At 31.3% G+C, this 25587-nt stretch overlaps 1 protein-coding gene across 1 annotated transcript in view; it reads left to right on the top strand.

The window, feature by feature from the left end:
• LOC132746972 (F-box/LRR-repeat protein 16-like) overlaps nucleotides 1–20819 on the top strand; it is a 29690-nt gene extending 8871 nt beyond the window's left edge. The window contains exons 2-3 of the mRNA XM_060736263.1: nucleotides 17806–17954; nucleotides 19945–20819. Coding sequence (XP_060592246.1) covers nucleotides 17806–17954; nucleotides 19945–20093 — 298 coding nt within the window. The 3' untranslated portion in view covers nucleotides 20094–20819. The remainder of the gene's footprint in view (nucleotides 1–17805; nucleotides 17955–19944) is intronic.
• The last annotated feature ends 4768 nt before the right edge of the window (nucleotides 20820–25587 follow it).

Genomic DNA, 25587 nt, shown 5'->3' with positions numbered 1-25587 from the left:
ATTTCAATAGTAACAAATATGTGTTTGTACTAAATACGCTTAAGCTCTCACAATAAAAATAAAGCGATTCGTGCTGACAACCTACTTTCACTTTCACAGTTAACTGTTTGATGACGTAAAATATGACGTCATTGTTTCAGTTTGTGCACGTGCACATGTTCTGCGGGCTGATAACTAGTTCTCGGCCCCGGGCCGCAAACTCATAATAGGTCACGTGACACTCATAATCAGTTGAAATCATAGGCAATTCTGTTACTATATATAGTAACAAGTGTATTAAAGTATATTGCAGCACAATAATAATAATAATAATAATAATAATAATAATAATAATAATAAAATAATAATAAATTGTAGCACGTCAAACGAAATAGCGGACGGTCAATATATATTTATTACGGAGAAAATAAAGATAGGGAACCTGAAATACGGGATAACACAAGCGAAAAGCCAAACTTTTCCACGGAAAAAAAATAGCGAAATGTAAAATATTAAACGGAGTGATCGTGAAGTATCGGGAGATAGCCGCATTTTCCCCATTTCATCTTAAGTAAATACATGTATAAAAAAATAAAAATATCATATTGAAGCTAATGAATACCAGGACTATCAAAATACTTTTTTGCCTTACTGCAGATTTTTTTATTGCATGTTTAGTTTATGATCTATATGAATAGATTTAGGATTGGTTTTACATTTAATTAAAATTCCAAGATCAATCTTATAATAATATGTTCTGACAATGATCGTATAATGAACGCTGCCAGAACAGAATTAATTCAATTTATGATCCAGCGAATTTAGAAGAGAGGAAGTTTTTTACGAACGATGAGGCGATAAAATGTTATCATCATTCTTTTGTTCATGAAATTGTTGACAGTATGAAATAGCTCCGTAGTAACTTAAGGGTTGAATTAAATTTCATCTTACCCAAAATTGTAAGAAAATTGTTTTATTGAACAAGACAAAATACATGAAAATATTGAATGTTAAGGAAAATATGGAGAGAAGGAAAATACGGGGTGAATGTATTTAAAAACTGGATGTTCTTTTTTTATCAAAAGATAGCATATACGAGTACATGTATATATAATATCAGTTCAGATAGTCCAAAATATCAATATCAAATGTATATCGTACTCAATTTAGCCTCGTTTTCATTTGTCAGAGTTCAAAAATTCATAGCAAATCCTTAGTGTACTTGCAGAAACAAAGTTCTGTAAATGTGTAAAAAATGGTGGTGTGAAATAAAGATGTAATTCTACATTGTTGAGAACAATACTGATTCTATTGGACTCGTACACATCTGATGACCTATATCAGTTTCGACTAGTTCCTAGTCCAAAATAGATTTGACAGCTGTGTACTCGTCCAATATAATCCAGTATTATGCTCAACAATGAATAATAATCTCTTGATATTAAACAAGTATTGGAGAATGAAGCAATTTTTGTAAAATGTCTAGGACAAATGTTAATATAACTTTTTCTGAAATTATAAAGAATCTTAGAATTCTTTGACTATTTCATTGTGCCATAAAGCCAGAAACGTGGAAAAACAGCATTATCAACGTTTTGCGAGTCATTTTACATTAAGCTTGTGTGATATTTAAAAGAAATACGTATTGGTTATTTAACAATGAAAATAAATGGCGCCATGTGTTAAAATAAACATACAAATGAGAACAATTATTAAATTACAGATACCTATCCTCTATCAAAAATGTCACTGTGCACATGATATCTTTCTTTTGAGACTTATATGACTGGAGCATATTTCCATTAAATATAATATCAATGTGCGACACACGTCATTGGGGAAAAATCCAATATGAATAACACTTGTAATTCGAACGATAAATAATAATATCTAAATTCATAAAATATTAAATTTGTTATACCTAGTCCATTACCGAAATGTGACGGAAACGGCCGAATGGTTGCGAATGTAAACAAGACTTGACGAAATACAATCGCATCTTCTTGGCCTTTTTCGTCAAACTTCGGATAAGTAGCCGAGATGTTCCGATAAGACTAAATATTATATATTATTATAAAAAATGGATAATTTTAATCTCAAAGTTTTGTGTCTTTCTGATAAAGCAATCGATTTAGCAATTCTTAGCATCCGGATTCTTTATTTCATATATTGATTTAACATTTCTGTTTAAAATCTTACTTCTGAATTATCATAATTGGAATCGCAGTTTTTCTTAAAAATATAATTATATCCTTTTCTGTATAGTCATCCAATTTCCTTCTGTATATTCATCCCCTTGTACTCCCTGTATATTCATCCCATTTCATTCTGTATATTTATGCCACTTTTTCTGTATATTCTTTCCATTTCACCCCCTGTATATTCATCCCATTTCACCCCCTGTATATTCAACCCATTTCACCCCCTGTATATTCATCCCATTTCACTTTTTTATATCATCCAATTTTTCTGTATATTCATCCAATTTTTCTGTATATGCATCCCATTTTTCTGTATATTCATCCTATTTTCTTTATATCCATCCCATTTTTCTGTATATCCTATTGTTACATTGAGTATTGTTGTATGTTTTGATGAAATGAGGGAATTCATAATTCATGAAGGGCTGATTTAATGATTAAGATACAATTAATTATTTAATTTTGTTCAAATTATAGAATGTCGTAAACATTTACTTTATGATAGAAGAGTGGGGTACTTTGTATACCGGTATTATATATAAATTTGTTTTTATAATGCTAATTAAACTAGTAAAACAGATGCCAAAATGTTATAAGATCATCATCATCATCAACAACAACAACAACAACAGCATCAACATCATCATCATAATTAATATTTATTCATTTACTTATTTATATGTTTATCATATCATTATTATGATTATCATAATCATTATTATTATTATTATGTATCACCACTGTTCATATATAAGTTATTATATTTTTCATTTCAAAGGTCGTTACAATATACATGTACATGTATACATTAGGTCTGATATAATGACAATTAAGGATCAATGTAATTTCTGTAGTGTTAAAAATTTCATGTTTACATGTATAATCCTAGACTTAAACGCACGAACATAAGGAAAAATTAGTCACTACGTTTTCACATTATGATTCTGGTAAATAATATCCACTTTAAGCTGTACAAATTATTATAGATATGTGTCTAATTTAGTTGTCATATTTCAGACACATAAATTTCGAAGTTTGCATCCGGTTATTTCTTCCCGACACTCTCCAATTGCTTCTATCTCGACGCTCTCGTATTGTTTCCATTATAGTGTAATATCTATTCTTATAATGAGCCGCGCCATGACAAAACCAACATAATGCGTTTGCGATCAGCATGGATCAAGAACAGCCTGCGCACCCGCGCAGTCTGATCAGGATCCATGCTGTTCGCCATCAGTTTATCTACTTGTAATAGAGTTGGTAAGCGAACAGCATGGATCCTGATCAGACTGCGCGGATATCCATGCTTTATATTATCTGAATAAGTTGATATACTATCACCGTAGGGAACGTGTTACAGTATCGCTTTTTTCGGTTACAGTATAGAATTTTCAAGATGGAGGATTATTTATGGGAAGAGATGTAGGTGATTTTTATTCAGGTCCATACTACTAGTAGTTTAGTTTCTTAAAGATGTTTTTGTGCTTTGCTTGTAATGAACAGAATCCGGTTTCTAGTCATATATTTCTTCAGACCCTGCACCGCAGATTTATCTCTATATTGTCTCATAAATGTGCAGATTTGAAGGTTTAAAATTTGAATCGAGAGGTCAAAGCATTTTTTTCCCCATTCCGACATTATTTAAGCATGCCTAGATAAAGTAATTCTACAAAACGTTAGCCCTTTGTGTTTAGAAACGTTTATAAAAGTAAATGACCAGTTGAACCTATTTTTCTGTTGGTAAAATGCGTTTGAAAAAATAAACAATGTTACAGTATAGAGCGAGGTTAATTTTGAAGGGTTACAGCATAGACCTAGCGACTTTGATACAATTTTGTTACAGTTTATACCCAGATTTCGGTTACAGTTTAGATACTTGCCAAATTTCAAACAAAGTTAGTGCATCCATTATTTTTATGAAATAACTCATACCTTTCTATTTAATACATTCTTGAAAAGTTGTATTACTTTTTTTCTTCAGCAGAATAGTTATAGTTTGCTATTTTTCTTACTTTAAGTTTCAGATTGAGACTTTTTGCAGAATAAGTAATGTCCTAAGTAAGGACTGTTTTAACGACAACAACAGTAACTTTTATCGAATTGTATTGAGAGAAGAAAGATTATTGCTTGATTTCATTACACATTTTAATAATGCCTATTAGTAATAAAATAGAGAAAAAAGAATCCTTAACAGAAGTCCAACACGGAAAACATGAAACTGTTGCAGGATCAGTTTGATTAAACCTGTTCATGGACGGTAGTGGTAACTGCAAGCTCCCGTCCACGCCTCCTAGCACCGGCTTCAGCAAAATACACATTAAACATGAACTGGTACACTTTAGATTTTTTAACATCTGTGGATGTGTTCATATGGCGGTTATCATAGAACCTTCTATGTGACACGTTATTGCCATTCTATGAAAAGCGGCATATTACACCCAGGTTAAAAATTTCGTGTGCCCTAAATGAGAATACAATGAGTGAAATTAAATAAAATGTAATTTTGAGAGGGGTCGGAGGTTATGAAGCCTGCATACCATAGATAAGCTGTCAAAAGACACAATTAACAAGCAGGCAATACCCTAAAAATGATTAAAAAGTATTTAAGTGAGCAATATTTCAACCTTAAATTTTATTTTAAGTTGGAATTTCCATCTACCATAATGTATTTTGTAAGTATTTAAAAGGGTTTGTTACGTTTGGCTTTCTTGGATTTTAAGTTTCAACGACACTGAGGTCATGTGAAAACATTCCTGCTTTAGTGTAAAGAAAGACCCCAGAATCCCTTTGTGAAACATTTCAGACACGAGTGGGCACCTGACTAGAACCACCGACCTTCTGTAAATTTGCTTGATAGATTCCTCACATACAAAAAATCCAAAGTCATGATTGGATTTCAACTACAGCAGTAAATGAAAGATAATTTTTGAAGTCGACGGCCTTATCCCGACTCTGCCACTTCTATGTACCTCCATCATTCTCACTAGAGAAGAAATTGTAATTGTCTGACCTTAATTTATACTCTATAACTTTCAATATTATTTTCTTTTTCAGAAACATGAAAACTGCTATACAGAATGTCTGAAATAAGAAAAAACGACTTTTAATTTAATAATGACAAAATAATCGTAAATTCAACAAAGAAGCATTCGAAATGACGCCATGATCATGATTTGATTGGAATGCTTTTGGTTCGAGACGAGAAGGGTCTTTAAACATTGCCTTTTTTTCAAAATCTATAATTTGGGTTTTCGTATCCCCGATTGCAACCGAAACCATTTGAACAACTAATTGGTAGAAATTCATTTAAATTTCATCACATTTAGTCAAGTAGTTACTGAGCGGATGAGATTGAACATACATGTGTACGACAGACGGACGAATAGCCATCGGGCCAATAAGCGCACAGAGATTTAAAAGTCTATGTAATATTCAAACATTTTACCTAGTATAAATAGAAAACATCGAAGTCTAAACTGTAACCGAAATCTGAGTATAAACTGTAACAAAATCGGATAAAAATCGCAAGGTCTATTCTGTAACCCTGCACAAATCACCTCGCTCTATACTGTAACATTGTTTATTTTTTCAAACGCATTTAACGAACAGGAAAATAGGTTCAACTGGTCATTTACTTTTATAAACGTTTCCTAACATAAAGGACTAACGTTTTGCAGAATTACTTTTTCTAGGCATGCATAAATAATGTCGAAATTGGAGAAAAATGCGTTGGTCTCTCGATTCAAATTTTCTAACTGTCAAATCTGTATATTTATGAGACAATATAACGATAAATCTGGGGTGCAGAGTCTGAAGAAGTATATGAATAGATACTGGATTCTGTTCCTTACAAGCAAAGCACAAAACATCTTTTAGAAACTAAACTACTTGTAGTATGGACCGGAATAAAAATCACCTACCTGTCCTCCCAAGAAATAATCCTCCATCTTTAAAATTCTATACTGTAACCGAAAAAGGCGATACTGTAACACGTTCCCTACGGTGACTATATGACTAGCAATATTCTCGTGTTACGAACAGTCGAAACGTGAACACACTATAGTCAATATAAAGTGACATTGACCTTGACTCTAGGTGACAGTAATGTTAACAATAGGGTACTAGTCGAAAAAAAGAAAAAAAGAAAGAAAAACATTACGTAAAATGAACATCCATTGCCAATTGCATATTCAGGCAGCGTTCTTGCTGTCTAAAATACAGCGATTAAATATGTTTCGCATTTCTTTGAGCATTAACACTCTCTTGAAAATGTTGGAAATGTCAAAAACAGAAAAACAACTTCCTTCTGCGTTGTTCGTTCGCTTATAAAGGGATTGATAACGTAAAAAAATAAAATCTAGATAAGTTGAAAACTTTATCAAATAAGAATATTGTTTTGGTCACATAATGAAATAAAGATGAGGTGAAGGTGATTAGTATGAAGATTTAGGTGACATCAGCCAGGTCCATAGACTTGGATATACATGTAATACAAATCATCGTCATACAACCATTGTTTAACGTTGAATAGGACAATGCAAACAACAACGAAAATCCCAATTTCTTTAAAACGGGCAACAAATAAATTTCATGCATAGTACAAAATCACTCTGACGCACGAATCGTGTATCATTATTTTCGCCTAATGAAAAATCTTTTCTAGCTGAAAAATTAGCAGGTGGACAGTAAGTTTTAATCCATTGTTACGAAAGTTGACGCACTAATCTTGTATCGTTATTGTCTCCTAATGAAAAATCTTTTCTAGCTGATAAATTAGCAGTTGGACAGTAAATTAAATATGTCAATTAATCTATTGTTACAAATGTTGAGGTTTTACCATATACATTTAAATATCTTAAAATATATCGTCGATTTCACCTGTGTAACATTGTATTTTCTTAGCGTCTACCTCACCTTAGACCTAAATATCATCCAAGTCACATAGATTTATAAGCACTTCTTTCCCGCTGTTGTTTGCTTACGCTTAACGTACTGAATTTGTATCAAGGTTTTCCCTGATTTGAATTTGGAATAGTCTGTTCGAATTATATTGTAAAGGATTTTAAAAATTGAAGAGCTTTTAACATTTGACCTTTATGTGTGACCTTGACCTTTCAAGCCAGGCCAAACTGCTGGGTTCCTTTAATATAGACACTTTATTTGCCACATACTAACTAAACGTTCTCAACTAGATTGTTAACATGTGAACAAATTCATTTTTTCAAACTTTTCATATCTCCAATTTTAAATAATTGTTGGGGGCGTCCATGGCCGAGTGGTTTCAAACCACTTGCCCTTCACCGCTGTGGGTTCAAATCCCGACATGGACTTTGAATTCTTTCATGTGAGGAAGCTATCCAGCTAGCTTACGGAACGTCGGTGGTTCTACTCAGGTGTCTAAAATAATGCACGGAAGGGCACCTTAGGTCTTCCTCCACCAGTAAAGCTGGAACGTCGCTTTATGACCTATACTGTGTCGGTGTGACGTAAAACCCAAACAAACAAACAAATAATTGTTGCTTTTTAATATTTATATATATTGTAATATTAAATCATAAAATTGTTTTATTGTAAATCTATTTTGTATATACAGACACATATTTTTGTAGAAATATTATTTTTTTTAAATAAACCGTTTACAAAAACAGTCTTGTGTCAGCGCAGAAAATCACAAGCGAAAAACCTTTGACATCACGAAAGACAGGACAACTTTTCAACCAAAACGATTGGAATCCACTTCACCTACCATTATAGTTTATTCTAATGTTGAACGTCTTGCTATGTGTTTAAGGTATAAAACAAACTCGTTAGATTCCGAAATACCTGTATCGAATGGCCATTAGCTGTTGATATAGCGGTTTTAATTGATGATTTTCAAGAGGTCGGAAACAGGGTTTCGGACTGATTCGTTTGTTACTTATAATCTGTTATGAATTTAAAAGGTTGGCAACGGATACTATGTAACACATATAATGGAAGACCTTTTAAATGTCGGTACAGTATACTAAGTATTTTGTATGAACAAGTCGGACGTACTTTTGATTCAATCATAAAATGATCAGGAATTATATAATCTTTAGGAGGGTTCATCATTTTGTATAAAAAAAGAAGCACGAGACCTAATTATAATTGAAACAAGGGAGCGTCTTAATTGTTTAAATTGTAGAGAGAATGGCTTATTTATGGATTTGAAAGAATATTTTAATTCCTCCTTGCCTTAAAGAAAAGAGAACGTTTTCCCCTTAATTAGAACGTTGACTGTTGTTTGTTTCTTGTTAAATAATGGTTCTGAATTTGTTTTGCAACTGCTTTTATTTGATTATAAATTTAAACCCATTGTCAATTGCGTTTAATGAAGGTAATTTTCAAGGAAAACTTTGTTTATTGTCGTCTTGTTGATATTAGATGCAGAAGAAAACATTACAAGGAAGTTAATTAAGAAAATATCTCGTTGATAAATAGGCAATTACGAGCTCTTGTAAACATGCATGAGGCTACCTCAAAGACAAAATAAAACAACTTTCTTGTTGATAAACAAGACGATTTTATAAAATCTTCCATTCTCGAAAAGCCTGAATGTTGCAAATAATTTTATTTTGGTTTGATTTCTTAATAAAGCGTTTTTTTTCTCTCGAATCCTTGTACCTGTTTTATTTATAACTATATAGAATTATATCTCTTTTATCATAAGTATTTCGCAGAACAATAGTTGGGGTGCGATTTTAAGCATACTTGGTAAAATTTCAAACAACAATCTTCTTAAAACTTACACCAGTCCAGTAATTCTAGTTTGTTTGAATATGGTAGTAAAAAGGCGACAACGTTGATTAATTTTTTCATAAGAACTTTGAAAATTCGTAACTGCATTCCTTGAATAATGTAGAATTGTAGCCTTTGCCAATTTATCTTTATAAGAAGCTTCCTTTTCCATCAATGTCAATCGAATAGCATGTAACCCTACATGTAATCCTACAATCGGACTTACAAAAACAACGATGTTTGTTTTCGTCCCGAATTAAGTTGTATCTTTCAGTCTTCCATTATTCATAAGCAAGTGGTAGAAGATCTAATAATAGTCAATCATCTTATTGATTATTTCCGACATTCTATTGGCAGTGTATTGTTTATTGAATAGACAATTGTTGAACTCGTTGATGACTGGCACTAAACAATACTGTAGAATGTTCAGCTATTGACAAAATTGGCAGAGCTTTCAGTATGCTAAATGAAAGGTTCCGAAATATATTGACGCAAACATTGTCCTGTTCCGGCTTTCTTCACTTATACTTTAGAGTTTCTGGTGTAAAAGAACGCGGTAATAAACTTTCCCGTTTAAAAAACGATCTTTAAAAAGGATTAAAAACATTACTTATCAATATTAGTTTTTATGTTAAAGTGTAATAATGCTAATTTTTTCGCAATCAAAGTTGAACTAAATTAGCAATATATATATATTCCAGAGTTTGACCATTATAAAAGTGATTGACCAATATTTGATACTGGAAATTGTTTAGCATAAAATATAAAAACCACCTAACTTATAAAAAGACCGCCCCACTCTTTTAAAAAAATGAACGATAATGTTATCGACAAGTATTATTGATTATTTTTGGTTAATAAAAATATAAAATTGAATACATTTTTTACCTGTACACTTTAATGAGCATAATGTCACTTTAAATACCGTATTTAAAGTGACATTATGCTCATTAAAGTGCTATGACGCAAATAAAGAAGAAAAAAAAACACGTATTATACGTGTTTTTTCTTTATTTGTGTCATAGCACTTATTCATAATTCACAGCTGACATGAACTATTTAATAATTGAAGCACGAAATACTTTATAAAATTAAAAATTAAAGACATAATATAAGAAACATATTTATTGATTATTTTTGGGTAATAAAAATACAAAATTGAATACAATTTTTACCTGTACACTTTAATGAGTATAATGTCACTTTAAATACCGTATTTAAAGTGACATTATGCTCATTAAAGTGCTATGACGCAAATAAAGAAGAAAAAAAAACAACACGTATTATACGTGTTTTTTCTTTATTTGCGTCATAGCACTTATTCATAATTCACAGCTGACATGAACTATTTAATAATTGAAGCACGAAATACTTTATAAAATTAAAAATTAAAGACATAATATAAGAAACATATTTATTCAAAGCTTAAAAACTTTGCTTATACATTATAAATTATTTGCTTTTTTATCATGATGAACAGAGAATGAAAAGTTGACTACACATATTGTTGTAAATGTGATATTTTGTTTTTATACCACACTACCATATTCGCAAAAACTAACGTAAATTTTACTGTGTTCTATCATATAGGTTTTCTTTGATAAGTGTATATATGGAACACATCAACTTCAAGACGTAAGAATAAGAAAACAATTAATGAAATATATATAAATATATTCATACGCGGTGAACATAAAAACTTGTATAGATATACTCGTATTCTACTTGGTCAATCAATCCATAACATCCTTGTCATTAATTAGGTTATGACAGAAGCGAAATTTATAACACTTTAAACTATAGATAGATAAAGTATATTAGAAAAGTGCTTGTTTTGACAACATTGCTTAGAAGACAAGTGCTCTTTCTTTACTGTCAAAAAAACATGAACATTTCATAAAAATTGGGGATAAATCCTTTTAAGATACGTTTTATTTGTTTTGTATAAAGACAAACACTATAACTAGACTCTATTGACCCAATTTGTTTTATGATACTTTAATGTATTTTTTTTCGATATATTGCTTTACGATAAATTAATCTTTGCCCATTTATTTTTTGTCCTACCGCTTAACTCAATAGGGAGAGCATCTGTTTAGGAACTCTGTGGTCGCTGGTTCATCCATGAACGAATCGAAAATTTCCCTTACCATGCGATCTCTGACATTGTGTCTAATGGTCATTTTGTTGTCATGGCTGATTCAGAATCGAGCACCGAGATGTGACAAACAGTGTTTATATCGGCGTAAATCCCAGATAAAAAAATTCAGATTTTTTATGATTTTACACTTCTTGACACAAAATATGACCGAGAAGAATTCGTCACTATGGTAACATCTTTTATGAATTTTTTACATAAAAAGATCAGCTGTAGAAAATATTTTACAAATAATTAAAACTGGAATTAACTGTAACTTTATTAATTAATTAATTGAATTTGTATCGCAATTATTAAACGTCAACTGTTGTGAATCATTGCCTTCTGAAAAAAAAAATTAGTTAGATCTTAGAGCAGACGAACAGTGTTTGTTTCCTTCCGGAAATGAATTACATCTTTCAGTCTTCCATTATTCATTGGCAAGATGTAGAAGATCTAATAATAGTCAATCATTTTATTGATTATTTCCGACACTCTATTGGCAGTGTATTGTTTATTGAAAATGCGGTTGTTGTAATTGTTGATGGCTGGCACTAAACAATTTTTTGGCGCACGCATATTTAAAAAATAGCAATTTTTGCCTATAATGAACAGAAAAAATCGAAATGGTATACTGTCTTATAAATGTTCGACTTAAAGCATTGGCCAGGTGGTGTTCAATATAGTTTTAAATACCACACAGATGTTTGATGCATCCGTTTCTCAAATTTATGAAAATACAAACAAAACAAAAAGAAAATTTGATTTAATGTTTTAATGTTTTGATTGGTTATTTCTAATAAAAAGTGGTCTCTCATCAACTGACCAAACTAAAGTACTTTACACGTTTTCAGCATGCTTAATTGTGATTTTAGGCTACATGTCTTTTCGTTCTTGAAATGAAAAATTGAAAGTGTACCTTATTTAAAGATATACTATGCTGATTTTTGTGTAAAATACTTTTATTGCAGAAATATATTGAAATCTAGTTAATTCTTTCTGAATATGTCAAATTTGAATAAGTGAATGTATAAACTTTGTTTGGGTTCTTATAAAAACTGTCTGTCTTACGTAATGGTATTGTGATTACCTGCAGTGTATAGAGTTTAAAACGTAACCTATTTTCGCTGTGTGTATTCAAAAGATGCTTATTTTACATTTCAAAATAGACCTGATTTTTCAAATATCAAATTTGAGTAAAATATATCTTTAACATTTACCAGTGATGAATGATTGTTGATCAAAGCTACAAAACTCATTTTTATCCGTTGATGTACCTGTGATATTTATTGTGTGAATGTCAAACCAACACTTTAAGAAGAAAAGCAAATAGTAGATATCTATCTCGACACGTTACTCATATCGGGAACAACTTTAATATTCCCCCTTAGACGCCCAGTCCCGCTGACTTTATTCCTTAAAGCGGTCTCCAGATTTTCTAAAGGTTAAATAGGTTATTTTAGATAAATCGTTTCATATGATTGTCAAATAAAAAAAAATCAGTTGGAAAATGAATTTTTCCGGCGATAAAATACATAGTCATTATGGAAACATCTCGAAACCTCTGATCTACCGGTCTGCTCTCAATATGTATATTCCTGATCTTCTATTTTTAGAAACTAACACCACCGATGAGTTATAAATAGTTCTCTGGACACTGTTTTGAAGAAGTCTTTACAGTGATATGATGCACTTTTCCAAGATAAAAATATTGAAATACTAGTTTGATACAACGCAAAATTGTTTTCCAAAAAAAAAAAGCTAAAGGCCTCTTTAACCTATTTGTTAAAGTGCGATAGACGGAATAGTACATTAGTACATAGTACACAACGGTATCATTTACTAAAGCGATACGGCTCTATAAATGTCCTACTTTGTACATTTAATTATATATCTACATAATTTGATTTCTTAAGTAGGCCATATGTAGATCGCCTCGTAATGTTTGTATACATGAGTAAATACTGACTAGCCATTACATGTACTTAAATATTCCCTTTGAATCAAATCTTTTCCCCCGAAAGAGATTGGAAGATGTTTTGTTTGTTAAATGATACCACTAATGACACTGGCAGGTCTGATATAGTTTATTATAAATTGTTACATGAATGAACTGTTTCAACAGTAATTAAATAAATCTATCCATTTGGCATCCATTGAGGCAATAAACTTAAAGTGTTTTTTAACATGAAAACCATGTTTTGTGAACATGACATAACCGGTGTTGATGTAATTTGTAAATATATCAAACTTGAATCAGCAGCAATTTCAGGTATTTTTCACGAATAAATAGATACATTTAAAATGTTTATGTTCTCCTTTAAGCTTGATACTGCAATTTTACTAACAAAATGTAAACTGTCCCAAAATTTTATGCAATGTATATCTTCCGTCAAATTAATTTTGTTTGCAGTAGATTAATCAAAGTAAAGTACCGTATTTAGAATTCAAACACTGTTCTCGTTCAATGTTATTCATTATGATATGTTTTTTAAGTACATCCTTCGGTGGAAAACCATTTTTCAAGTGTAAACTTTTTTTTACTATAATTGAGGGCAACAGGAAATTAAAATTTGCAAATACAGACTCTTTCTCAATAACAAAAGGATGAGTCTTAGCTGCATATACTTTGAAAGGTTCTAATTTCTTTTTATAGCATACAATTAATTATCACACACCCGTGCAGCTTTCACGACTCCTAAAATGACATGGCACGGCCGTGTATATATTTTGACATAACGTTATTTGTGTTATATAAACTTCAAGGCCCTCAGAATGTTAGCGTTACACTATAATCAATGAAAAAAAATGATATTGTGTTATTTTCCTGAAAAATAGAATATTATATTTGTGTAGGTTCATAAACTCGTTAGATATTTTTTCCAACTTGTTTTAATAAATTTAGTATTGGAACTTACTCTTATTCAATATCCTTTATTTCTTTAGAGTTAAACTTATTTCAGATTTAAAGTGGCTTTCAGCTTTTCCCTAGTCTTCTATTTTTAGAAACAAACATCACTTGCGCGTTTTTTGAAGAAGGCTTAACAGTGATATGATGCATTTTGCCAAGATTAAATTACTGAAATACTTAGTTTGAAACAAGACAGAATTGTTTTTCAAACAAACAAACAAAACAAAAAAACAAAAAAAAACAAAAAAAACAAAAACAAAAAGAAAGAAAAAAAAGCTGTAGGCCGCTTATTTAGACTTGACGGGGACTGTCAATTATAGATTTTGTAAATATCAAGATACACATTTTAAGTTAGTCAATACTCAATATTGTAGAGCCTGGTCAAGCTGCATGTATATGCAAGCTGACCTGGCTCCTTTTAGTGGGAACGGCCTGTCACTTTAGGTTCAAGCAGGGTAGGGGGTCACTAGGTACCATTATTTAGATTGCGTGATAAAGCTTCCACACCGAACACAAAAATAATTACGCAACTTTTGAACAGAAAAACAGTGTCCCATAGGATTCATATAAAATATATTTTTCTTAACTGCCATTTTTTTAGTAAATTGTTAATTTTACCTGAATTTATATATTGTGAACGAAATATATCTATGTATTCATGGCTACATAAAATCATGAACAATAACTGTGTCAACTGCTAGTTGGGTTCAGAAGCCGAAATAAAATATATATAAAAACACTCAAGCTCCTCTGGTTTTATCTTGCTGTAAACATCAATGCATTTTATACATTTGAGAATTCACTTTAGAGAAAGCAAAGCCACATTCTTCCACATTTTAGATAATTCATCAGATATTAGTGAGACAATTGGATTTATAAAGTATGGTATAAGGATTGAAATGTCGAGCAAACAAGACATCTTAGAGCAACGGGAAATAGCTGGTATTTCGAGCTTTTTAACAGGACTAAATTCTAATTCAATATTTCAATATACTCTCCCTTTTCATTTTAGTTATAAATATGTCTGACATGATATTAGCCTCTGTGTAAACGGTAATTAAGTTATATAAACTGAGCCACTAGCCAGGCATAATTACTTTTTTTGCAGAAAAAATAAAACAACATAAAATTAGTTTGTATATTGACAAAAGCCTTGTATTTAGATTATATAAATGTCACGATTATCCAATGAAAAACGGCGTTGCAAACGTGCATTATCATAAGTATAACTAAAATCGATGTTATTTATCATTTATTTAAGTTGTACATTACATTTATTTTAAATTAACAACAAATCTGATAACAAACCGAGATATTTCGTGTATAACATTTTGTCAATATAAACCATTGGCAAAATGCTAATGTAATGAATAAATAACAACAAAGTACATGCATTATAAATATGGTCTTATTTCGAGACAACATTCTAAAGCAAAACAGATCTATATACCTTATATGGTATGCAAAACAAAGTCAATACTATTAGCGAACATTAGCAACTTAATCACTTACAAAATGTTTGTGTATTATAAATTAGAACATTTACCAATTCTTGTTATAGAACCCTTTAGTAAAGTACACTACTCATCATTTGCGGCTGGAAATTTGTTTATGACGAGGAAATTATTTTCAAACAATTTTCATATTCTAATGATCATATCTGTTCGGGCAATGGTTTGCATTTATGTGTCGTTAATGGATAATTACTGAAAGCGTATATTTGTGTTGACGTTTGCTTTTTTTTAATAGTACTTTACAATAAAAATGCAATACATTATATAAGCTTTAACCCGACTTAAATTCACCATGGTTGAGAGTTTATTAAAACATGCATTTTGAACGAGTAAATATATTGTCAAGAAATGTTGTAATTAGAACTGATGCTATCCAGCCAGCTTGCGGAACGTCGGTGGTTCTACTCAGTTGCCCGTTTGTGCCTGGTATGAGGTTCGTGAAGATGGAAAGTCGCCGGTATCAACTAATGGCCAATCACCATTATTGCAGTCAATCTTTTGAAATACATGTATTATTATTCAGCAGAACTTGATAATAAAAATGAGCATAACGACACTTTAAAGATACAACAATTTATAGTCATCTAGAAATAGATTCCCAGCCTTTGAGGCATGATGAGTGTTGTCCTGCAATAACTACCTATTCGCTTAAATTAAATAAATTAATCTGCATGTGATGGTTCAATCATCTCAACAATAAAGGTACTGACAAGTTACATTACTAAAAGAGATACCTTGTATTCCAATAAGAAGGACTGATAAGTTTGTAGTATAATGACTATTTTGTTGTGAACAATTTATTTTACGATCAATCGAACTTCAACTTCAAAGTAGCAATCTACTGATTAAAGGGCCTTTTTGAGGGATCATCCTTGACACGACAGGAATGGAAATAGTTTTTTTGAGATTTACGTTTCATTTCATGTAGATCTGACCAAAAACTAAATTGAAAAATACCAGGTCACTTTTTGGGTCAGTTTTCGTACTTTGATAAATTACCTAAAACGAAAATCCTTTTAAGTTTTTTAATCTTTTTTTGACCGAGTTTTACGTCGCACCAACACAGTTTAGGTCACATTGCGACTTTTCAGCTTTACTGATGGAGAAAGACCTTAGGTGGCTCTCTATGCATTATTTAAGGCACGAAAGGGCACCTGAGTAGAACCACCAATAGCTTCCTCACATGAAAGTATCCAAAGTCCCTGTCCGGATTGGGGCCACCACCGGTTGGAGGTGGGGGGCAGGGGGCAAGTCAACGACCTTAACCTCTTGGCCTAGGACGCCCTTCGCATTTATCTCATATCTGGCCCAAATCGTACAAATCACAATTTTCAATTTCATAAGTAAATTTGATAAATAAATTTCTTTTGCATATCATTTGGCATTTGTGCCTCAGTTGTTCTATATAAGAAATTTAAATTTTCTGGACCTTAGTAGAATACCTTTAAAAGTATATTAAAATACTGGTACGGCATGATGACTATAAGTGAACTCAAACAAAGTAGACGTATCTTAAACAACTCGTGCAATCAAACGATAATAGACTATAATAAGACTATAATGAGATTGCACGTAAATAGGCCTGGACATCTATTTCAATATCAACTATAACACAGTATTCGATTTTTCCCCCTGTTAGACCATAACGCTTAATTATACATTTACACTAATTCTTTATGGATTGGTAACTTCCTCACGGGATTTTTACTAGACATTTAGGTGATTAGTAATGAGTTGAAAGCATGCTTTACTAAGTATATTAACTGACATTCTGTCTGTGCCAATAAACATTATAGCTGTAATGTAATTTGCCATTGGCTACTGGATATAAGTTTGTTTTATACAATTTTTTTATTTCACTTTGAATGTGATTATTAGCAGTTTCTTTGATACACAAACAAAAGAAGGAATATTAGAACTAGTTTTTTTCTCAAGTTTGACTTGAAACCGGAAATAATGTTTGCATAAAAGCATAGTTTTTTTTCCTGACAAATATCTGTCGTCTGCTATTTTCCCGGGCATCTATGATAAACAATTAAAAAACAAAAATGAATGCTAGTTTTAACATTCGAGACGAGTAGATGAGTGACTATTCGCTAACCATATTGCCAGATATAGACTTAAAAGTAATATGATCAATCCTTTCTTTTGCCTCTTCGCCAATTAGTTTTGAGTGTTTAGATATTCGTCAAATTCTTCCTTCTTTCCTTGCTCTCTTTTTCATATGCTTTTCATAGAAATTGATCGATTATGATTATTAGTTACGTACTTATTTATAAAAAAAATAAAATTCTATATTTACAGGTGCTCACACGTGACAGACATCGGTGTTGGCTATCTATCTACGATGACGTCATTATTAAAACTATTTTTGCGATGGTGTACACAAATACGTGACTTTGGTCTCCAGCATATGTACTCTATGCGTAGTCTACGGGTTCTTTCTTTAGCTGGTAAGTTAAGCAAACTGTAGACATAACCTTTTTAGTGTCCAACTTTATTTGTCAGCCAATGAAAACGCTGTGTTTCTTATAAGTTGTGTGTTAACTTTTATAGAGCAACAAAATCGATACTATATCAAAATCCGTTCATAGTCGCATTAAAATTTCCATAGTGCTTCTTGTATCATAGTTTGGAGACCTTTCTGTTGAAAATGTGTCAGGGTTAAATCGTATACATATACATGCACAGTGCGTTAACTGGAGTGCGGGTATTAGTTACCCGCACTCCAGAGCATGCCCATTGATTGGCTCATTTTTGCTGGGGTTTACATATTGTGACGGCAGAGAAAGGGAAAGCGACAGAAATGTCATATTCAGATATTCGTTCATTGGTTCATTTTTGCCGGGGTTTCATATTGTGACAACAGGGAACGTGCTTTTATGTTTGACTATGATACAAAAGAGAAAGAACACCAAAACACTCGGCAATCTGATTAATACTCGGGGGCTACGCCCCCTCGTACAAATCAGATAGCCTCGTGTTTCGGTGCTCTTTCTATTACATAGAACCGCGTTCGTTCAAATAATCGTGACATAATAAAATGTATATTAATTTAGCCGACTAAAGCTTGACACTATGTGTGCTAGTATTCATTCGTAGCTGTCGTACAGAAATTAGAAACATTCTTTAGCCGTCAATGCTCCTGTGGAAGTTTCTAATTTCTGTAGAACGGCTACGACGGACTCTAAGATATACAAAGAATCACGCGTGTCATATATGCATAACATTTTATTTGCATAAAATCATTTTCCGTAACAAAAAATCTTATATTAAATGTAAATGAAATGAAGCAATTATATGATGTGACAAGGTTTTACCCAAGGGCACCACTTTTACAGTGTTTTGTTTACAACAAAATCCATGCAAGAACCGAGTTCATTTTCAGTGTAAAAAGTAAAAGCAAAAAAAAATTATGCAGGAGTTCACAAAGGAAAATAACTAATTACACGCCTTTGTCAGAGCTTGTGACTTAGTATAATGATGTTAGAAAATGTCAGGAATATTTTTTAATTCACTTAATTAACATATGGTAGTAATTTGGTCAAAAACTGTGTTTAAATACAGAAAAAACAGAATCCCTAAAGAAAGCCCAACACGGTAAAATTGTAAAATGTTGCACGCTCGGTTTGATATGGCCTGTTCATGGACGGTACTGAAGAGTGCAAGTTACCGTCCACGCCCCTCAGCACAGGCTTGAGCAGAATCCAACATTTAAACATAAAAGTGGTGAAGTTTAAGTCATAGAGATACAATTTTGAGTCCAGAAACATGTGTAAAATTTAAACTGACTAGTCGTATAAATGAACAAGCATTCTTAACCTTCACCATAAATTGATTAGTCTACGGAGAGAAACAATTCGGTAGAAATGCACGTTAGAATTTTAGAATTTCAGTCTGTGGTCTACAATTTATGACATTCATAAAGTCTGCAAGAGAAAGAAATTGCAATAACCGTAACAATATACTTATTCAATAGTAGACTAATGCACTGAGACATTGAAAATCAGCTTTTCTGTTAAAGGCACATTCTGTTTCAGAAATGAATATATTTTACCTTCTTAGAAAAGGCAAAAATGAGTTTAAAATCTCCTGAGCAGGTAGCGCTGAAAATGTTTGTCATAAAAGTAGCAAAATATAAATAAAGTATTTTTGACGTCCATTCAAAATACTAATGTACTAATTGCCAATGGGAACAGAGGCAAAAGATGGTTCAGGTAAATGGCCAATGAGTAACTTTTAAGATGCTATAACAGGGCACCAAAATATGAAAGGCTTGTGAGAAATAAAAATAAAATAATTTAAAAAGCGACTCAGTACTGGCGCTCAACTGAAATGCCTCTTAATTACAGAATGAACAATGTTGTACTTACTAGAATAATTAATACATTGATCGATCTTTGTCTTTGTCTATAATATTTTTGTAATATTTTCATTATTCAGGTTGTTCACTCATATCAGGCCAGGGACTTTGTGGTCTCACACAGCTGCGGTTCTTGGAGGAGCTCGAACTTACAAATTGCCCTAGTGCCACAAAGGAAGTGTGTCTCTACTTAAAAGAAAACATGCCACGTTGTATGATTCTTGAATGAGGAACGCAGTGATGAGTATAGTCATGGATATGAAAATAATATGCAGTGTGAACGTACTCCGTTTTGCATGAGGAGGATAACAAAAAAGGCTTCGCAAATGTTTTTAGGGAACATATTTTACATTACGTAGAACCCAAAATTTTGCGACTTAGATATGTTTTATGTTTAACTTAAAGGGCTCACACATTCCCTGAAAGTTACAAAATATTTAGCATTTGTTTCACTCATGTTTCATGCCGGATTAAAACATTCCAACGTGTAAACTAACCATGACTTCAAATGGTTTCATGGATTTTTTTAAAAATTTAATTTTATTTGTGAATATTCCATTCTTTTATTCTTTAAATAGAATCTTATTTTTTAGATTTATTGAGAATTCTTTTATAAACAACCGTTAATTTTACGCCGACTATTTAAATTACTTTCATATTTAAATGAAAAGTTTTTGTTTTGCCTTTCCCTCACCTTTCTTGTATAAAGCGATAACTTACATGAAATTAATTTAAATTCTAGGTATGCTTTATCTATCTAAATGTATGATAGCATTTCCGATTGATATACTATTTATGTCTATCACCCTTTTCTTCTTCGATCAAATATTTAATTATGAAATTTTCATTCCCAGCCTAATCGATAAGAATAACAGATTCACATATAAGCTAACTCATATATTTTAGTATTTCTAGATCAAGTTAAAGCTTACAATAATGAATAATTATTATCCAATCTAAAAAGTAATGGTGAAGCATGATACATATTTTCAGCATTCCTACGTCACGATCTCATTATTTTGTCTGATATTTGTCTTGTCAGATGGTATTCAATGTACTGTATTAATCAAATGAGCCACGTCACGACAAAACCAACATAATAGGTTTGCGATCAGCATCGATTCAGACCAGCCTGCGCATCCGCGCAGTCTGATCAGGATCCTTGCTGTTTGCTATCAGTTTCTCTACTTGTTATAGAGTTTGTAAGCTGGATCCTGATCAGACTGTGCCGATGCACAGGCTGGTCTGGATCCATGCTGGTCGGAACCCATTATGTTAGTTTTGTCATGACGCGGCTCAAATGTTTTCAGACCGGAAAACAAATGCACGTGAGACATATATGAATATTACCCCTGTATTTCAAAGTCATTATACACTGTAGATTGTTTTTAAATGCATAGGTTTTTTCTTAGAAAGATCTTTGGTAGCGTAATTTGTCTGAAATATATATTTACTTCACGAACTTGACAATGCATAGATTATTTTATTTATTATCGATATGATTTTTTTACCAAAACATGTATTTTTTAAGACAAGATAGAATATAGAGAGACATATACTAAAATGTGAAAGTATCTGACTATGACCTCATGACATTTATTTGATGTCATATTTCATATTCATTTTGTCAGAATTTTTCAGAAATGCTAGTAAAAACTAAAATGTAATTTGCTTTTATTGTGCTTTCAAACGTTTTAACAAATCTTTAGGGGAACACATTTTAAGCAAAATTTTCTGAAAGTCATTACTTTTTCGTAATACATTGCTCATCAAGAGATTATTAAGGAGAATGAAGCAATAAAATATGAAAAAAAAACTATTTTCCCCATTATTTAAACGATAAAGATAGCAATTTCAAAATGTCGTCAGAAGACATGTTAATTTAAAGCCGCCTTCATCTTTTCTCAAGATTAAATATAATATTTTTAGATAAACTGTATCATATAATTGTCAAATCAAAATACTTAAGGTGGAAAATAAAATTTGCCGATAATAAAGTACATAAACAATAAGGAAACGATATTAAAATAAGTAAAGCGAAACATTCGTTTCTCGATTATCTATTTTTAGAAACAAACGTCATTGTCGCGTTATAAATAGCTCTCGGGGAAGACTTACAGTGATATGATACATCTTTTCCATGATAAAATTACTGAAATACTTAGTTTAATTTAAAACAATACAGAATTGTTTATTTTTTCAACAGAAAATAAAAGCTGAGGGGCCGCTTTAACACTGCAATGCATTGAAGGAAACAAACATTTCCCCCAAAGAACTGTTATGGCTTCTGTCATATGATCATGATTTAAAAGTCAATCTTTATTAACGACACTTTTAAATACTCACATATGGAAAAAATAAGTTGATAAACCTCACTTAAAACCACGATACATGTTTTAACAAACACCTATCACTATGCAAAGCTGGTCATAGAATAAGAAATATTTATGGTGTTTATATAATTATAGTAATAGAGACATGAGGTTAATTATCTTAAACATAATTACATTTTGTAGTATAAAAGAAGTATTAATTTTAGACAGATCGGATGTACTATTTTCAAATTCTGACAGATTTTATCATATTAATACATGATTGGACTTTAAGGACTTACCCATTACCGATCATTTACATATTTGTTCAATATAATATTCAGTATAACACATTTCTGTCGATAAACAAGTTTTAAATGTTATCCTTAAATAATAAGAAAGATATAAAAGAAAAAAACCCTGCTCTTTGTGAAAAGAATTCATTGAGAAACATTGAATGTAAGGTAACATGCACGTTTCTTAATTTTATAGTATACTTTGAGTTTGATTTATATCTACTTTGCATTGTAATTATATTTATTTTATTGTTTAGGTGTTGTTTTGTACTGAACATGATTATAGTCAAACCATGACCAAACATTTTTTTCAATAAGATAACTCCGACAGCCTTAATGCGATAGATATCCTTTATGATTAAAGGAAATGCACATTTTTTATCTTTGCATTTTTTTCTATTGTAATGACATGTATAAAACCCCACATAACCTACGATGTTTTACAGTCATAGTCAAGTTTTATCTTATAGGCTATAAATGTTAAGAATATATTTGAAATACTTAGAAAATGAATTTATATTTTCATATCCTTATAGGTTGTTAAATGTTATTGGTACTTTATAAATACATATTTCACATAGAGCATACCAAATTATGTGTACCTATTGTCAGAACTGCACGCAGTTATTCGTTCTGCAGCTGAGCAATTTCAGATGCTTTACCCATTATAAGACGTGTTGCAGCTGAACAATTTTAGATGCTTTACCAATGATAAGACTTGCTACAACTGAACAATTTCAGATGCTTTACCAATAATAAACTTGCTACAGCTGAACAATTTCAGATGCTTTACCAATAATAAGACTTGCTACAGCTGAAAAATTTCAGATGCTTTACCAATAATAAGACTTGCTACAGCTGAACAATTTCAGATGCTTTATTCTAATAAGACGTGCTGCATCTGATTAACTTTGAATGTTTTACCAATGATAAGTAGATTTTTTCAATAATGTCTTAAATGCAGGGTAACATGTAAAGAATGCATTGCCAATAATATTTGCTTTTTGAAAAGTAAGATACTAATATAATATTATGGCACGGTAAATATTAAGAACTTGACATTGATTTTTGAATTTGATATTTATCTGACAAAACCATTCCAAATACTTTGTGATTCAATGTAGATTGATACATAAATTGTGTGATCTTTAAACTAACAATTTACTATGTTGTTTTGTGTTTTAAACAGATTACATGTTCAGTGTTTTCTTGATGTTTGTACAAAAAGTACAATAATAATGTAAATGCAGTAAAATAAGTGTTTAAAATTGTTGGTTTTGTTACATATGAATAAAAAGAATACAATTTTTTATCAATTAGTTTGTTTTTTTTCGTCAGTATTTTTGAAAAGTTCTATACAAAAAAAAAAACAACAAAACAACAACACGAGAGCAAATAGTACTATATTTTCACAATATGAATATATTTCAATAATATAATTGTGCTTTAATGTGTTGGTACTGTATAAGTTTATTTGTTTTATTTGACTCCGAATTGAAGATAGCATTTCATTTTTATTGTTAAATGTTTTAGTATTGTCATGGTAAAAATGCAAGTTACATAAAAAAGAAATTGCAAATTGAAAAACCGATGTAAAAATAGCAAACCACTTTCTAAAAATAACATATTTTTCACAAACCCGTTCTTAAACAAGTATCTAAAGTTGGTAGCAGTATCTGTTTCTTGGTTATCTACATTTTTATACAAGTATACAAGTCTATCTGATTAACTTATGTTAGATGCGTATTGATATTGGATACAAACTATATAACTAGTTTTCTAATGTTTTATATTAAAGGAGCATCATTTACATATAATTTCCAAAACTAAGCGTGTCACGGTCATTGTATATTTGGTCAAAATTAACAACAAGTAAAATTGATATAGAGATATTTTGAATTTAAGACACTGAAATAATGAACAAACCTCAATGTATTGTCTACTAATTTATAAGCTAAAAGGAATTGAGCTCGTATAATTGGCATTGCCTGACAACGTTTTGATTAAACGCCCACAGAAGTTGGAGAGATATTTACTCCTGTCCGTGATAAGTGGATTTACATGCCATATAATATAAGATTGATATCGCTAAATAGCAGATGAAATGTCGCAAGAACCAGTATTGATTACATTTGCAAGACATTAAGAGGAGTCTTTGGAATATTTTGAATAAGAGAGAACAATCACGTATCGGTATTGTTTGAGTTTCTCAAAATAGATTACATTCAAAAGCCTTTGTCGCTTATTTAAAAGAGCTTCTTACCATCTTCACGATTTTCCTTCTTAAATAATGTATTTTATCGCAAACATTTTGAATAGTTACCCCTCATTTCTTTTGTAATGTTGTTTTTTTATAGGCCAATGGGATTTATTCTTACTGTTTGTTTGTTTGGGTTTAACGGAACCGAACACTATAATTGCTAACAAAAGGTTATTAAACGTTAAAAAAAGTTAGTACAACGTTATAAAATGAGTTAATTAAAAATAATTTTCTCTACGTATCCGATCAATGGTTTGGAAGGAACAGAGTAAAAAGTTCCGAAAGTGAATTTACTCGGTAATATGTATCAGGAACCTGTGCAACGGCATTTAAGAAGAAAAAAATGTTTCACAGTGTAATGTTCATCGCACCCTATACAAAAAGAGCAGCAAAGCCTGTTAAAAGATAAGAATGTGTAACTATTCGACATACAAGATCATGACGGTTTAAAAGAGATAGTAATGGCGAAATGTAAAGGCATGGATCGTTTATATCATGAAGTTTGTTAAATATAGCTATGTCAAAATTTGATTACCATTCAGTTGATTAAGTTTACTTGTGAAAGGTTTAAAATCACTGATTAGTACCAGTGTCTCTAATGGTTGAGATACTTTAGCAAAAGCATGCAATTTTTATATTTTCTCTTATTCCAACGTGGCTTATATCCTCTCTCCATTTTAACTCTGCTGCCATCTAGGTGCCCCGCTGGTGTGGCTTTATTGTGTCTGCGGCTGCGTTCTGTGAATTATTTAAGTAGAGGATTTTGATCCCCAGTCTGTACTAGATAAAACCTATGATATATATGAAGCTTTCAGAATTATAGCTTTTAGGTTTTTTATTTGTGGAATGCAAGAG

The sequence above is a fragment of the Ruditapes philippinarum genome, unplaced genomic scaffold, assembly GCF_026571515.1.
Source record: "Ruditapes philippinarum isolate M1 unplaced genomic scaffold, ASM2657151v2 ctg85_1_1_1_1, whole genome shotgun sequence".
Lineage (NCBI taxonomy): Eukaryota > Metazoa > Mollusca > Bivalvia > Venerida > Veneridae > Ruditapes > Ruditapes philippinarum.
The sequence above is the reverse complement of the archived record's forward strand: the minus strand, read 5'-3'. Positions and strand labels throughout refer to the sequence as shown.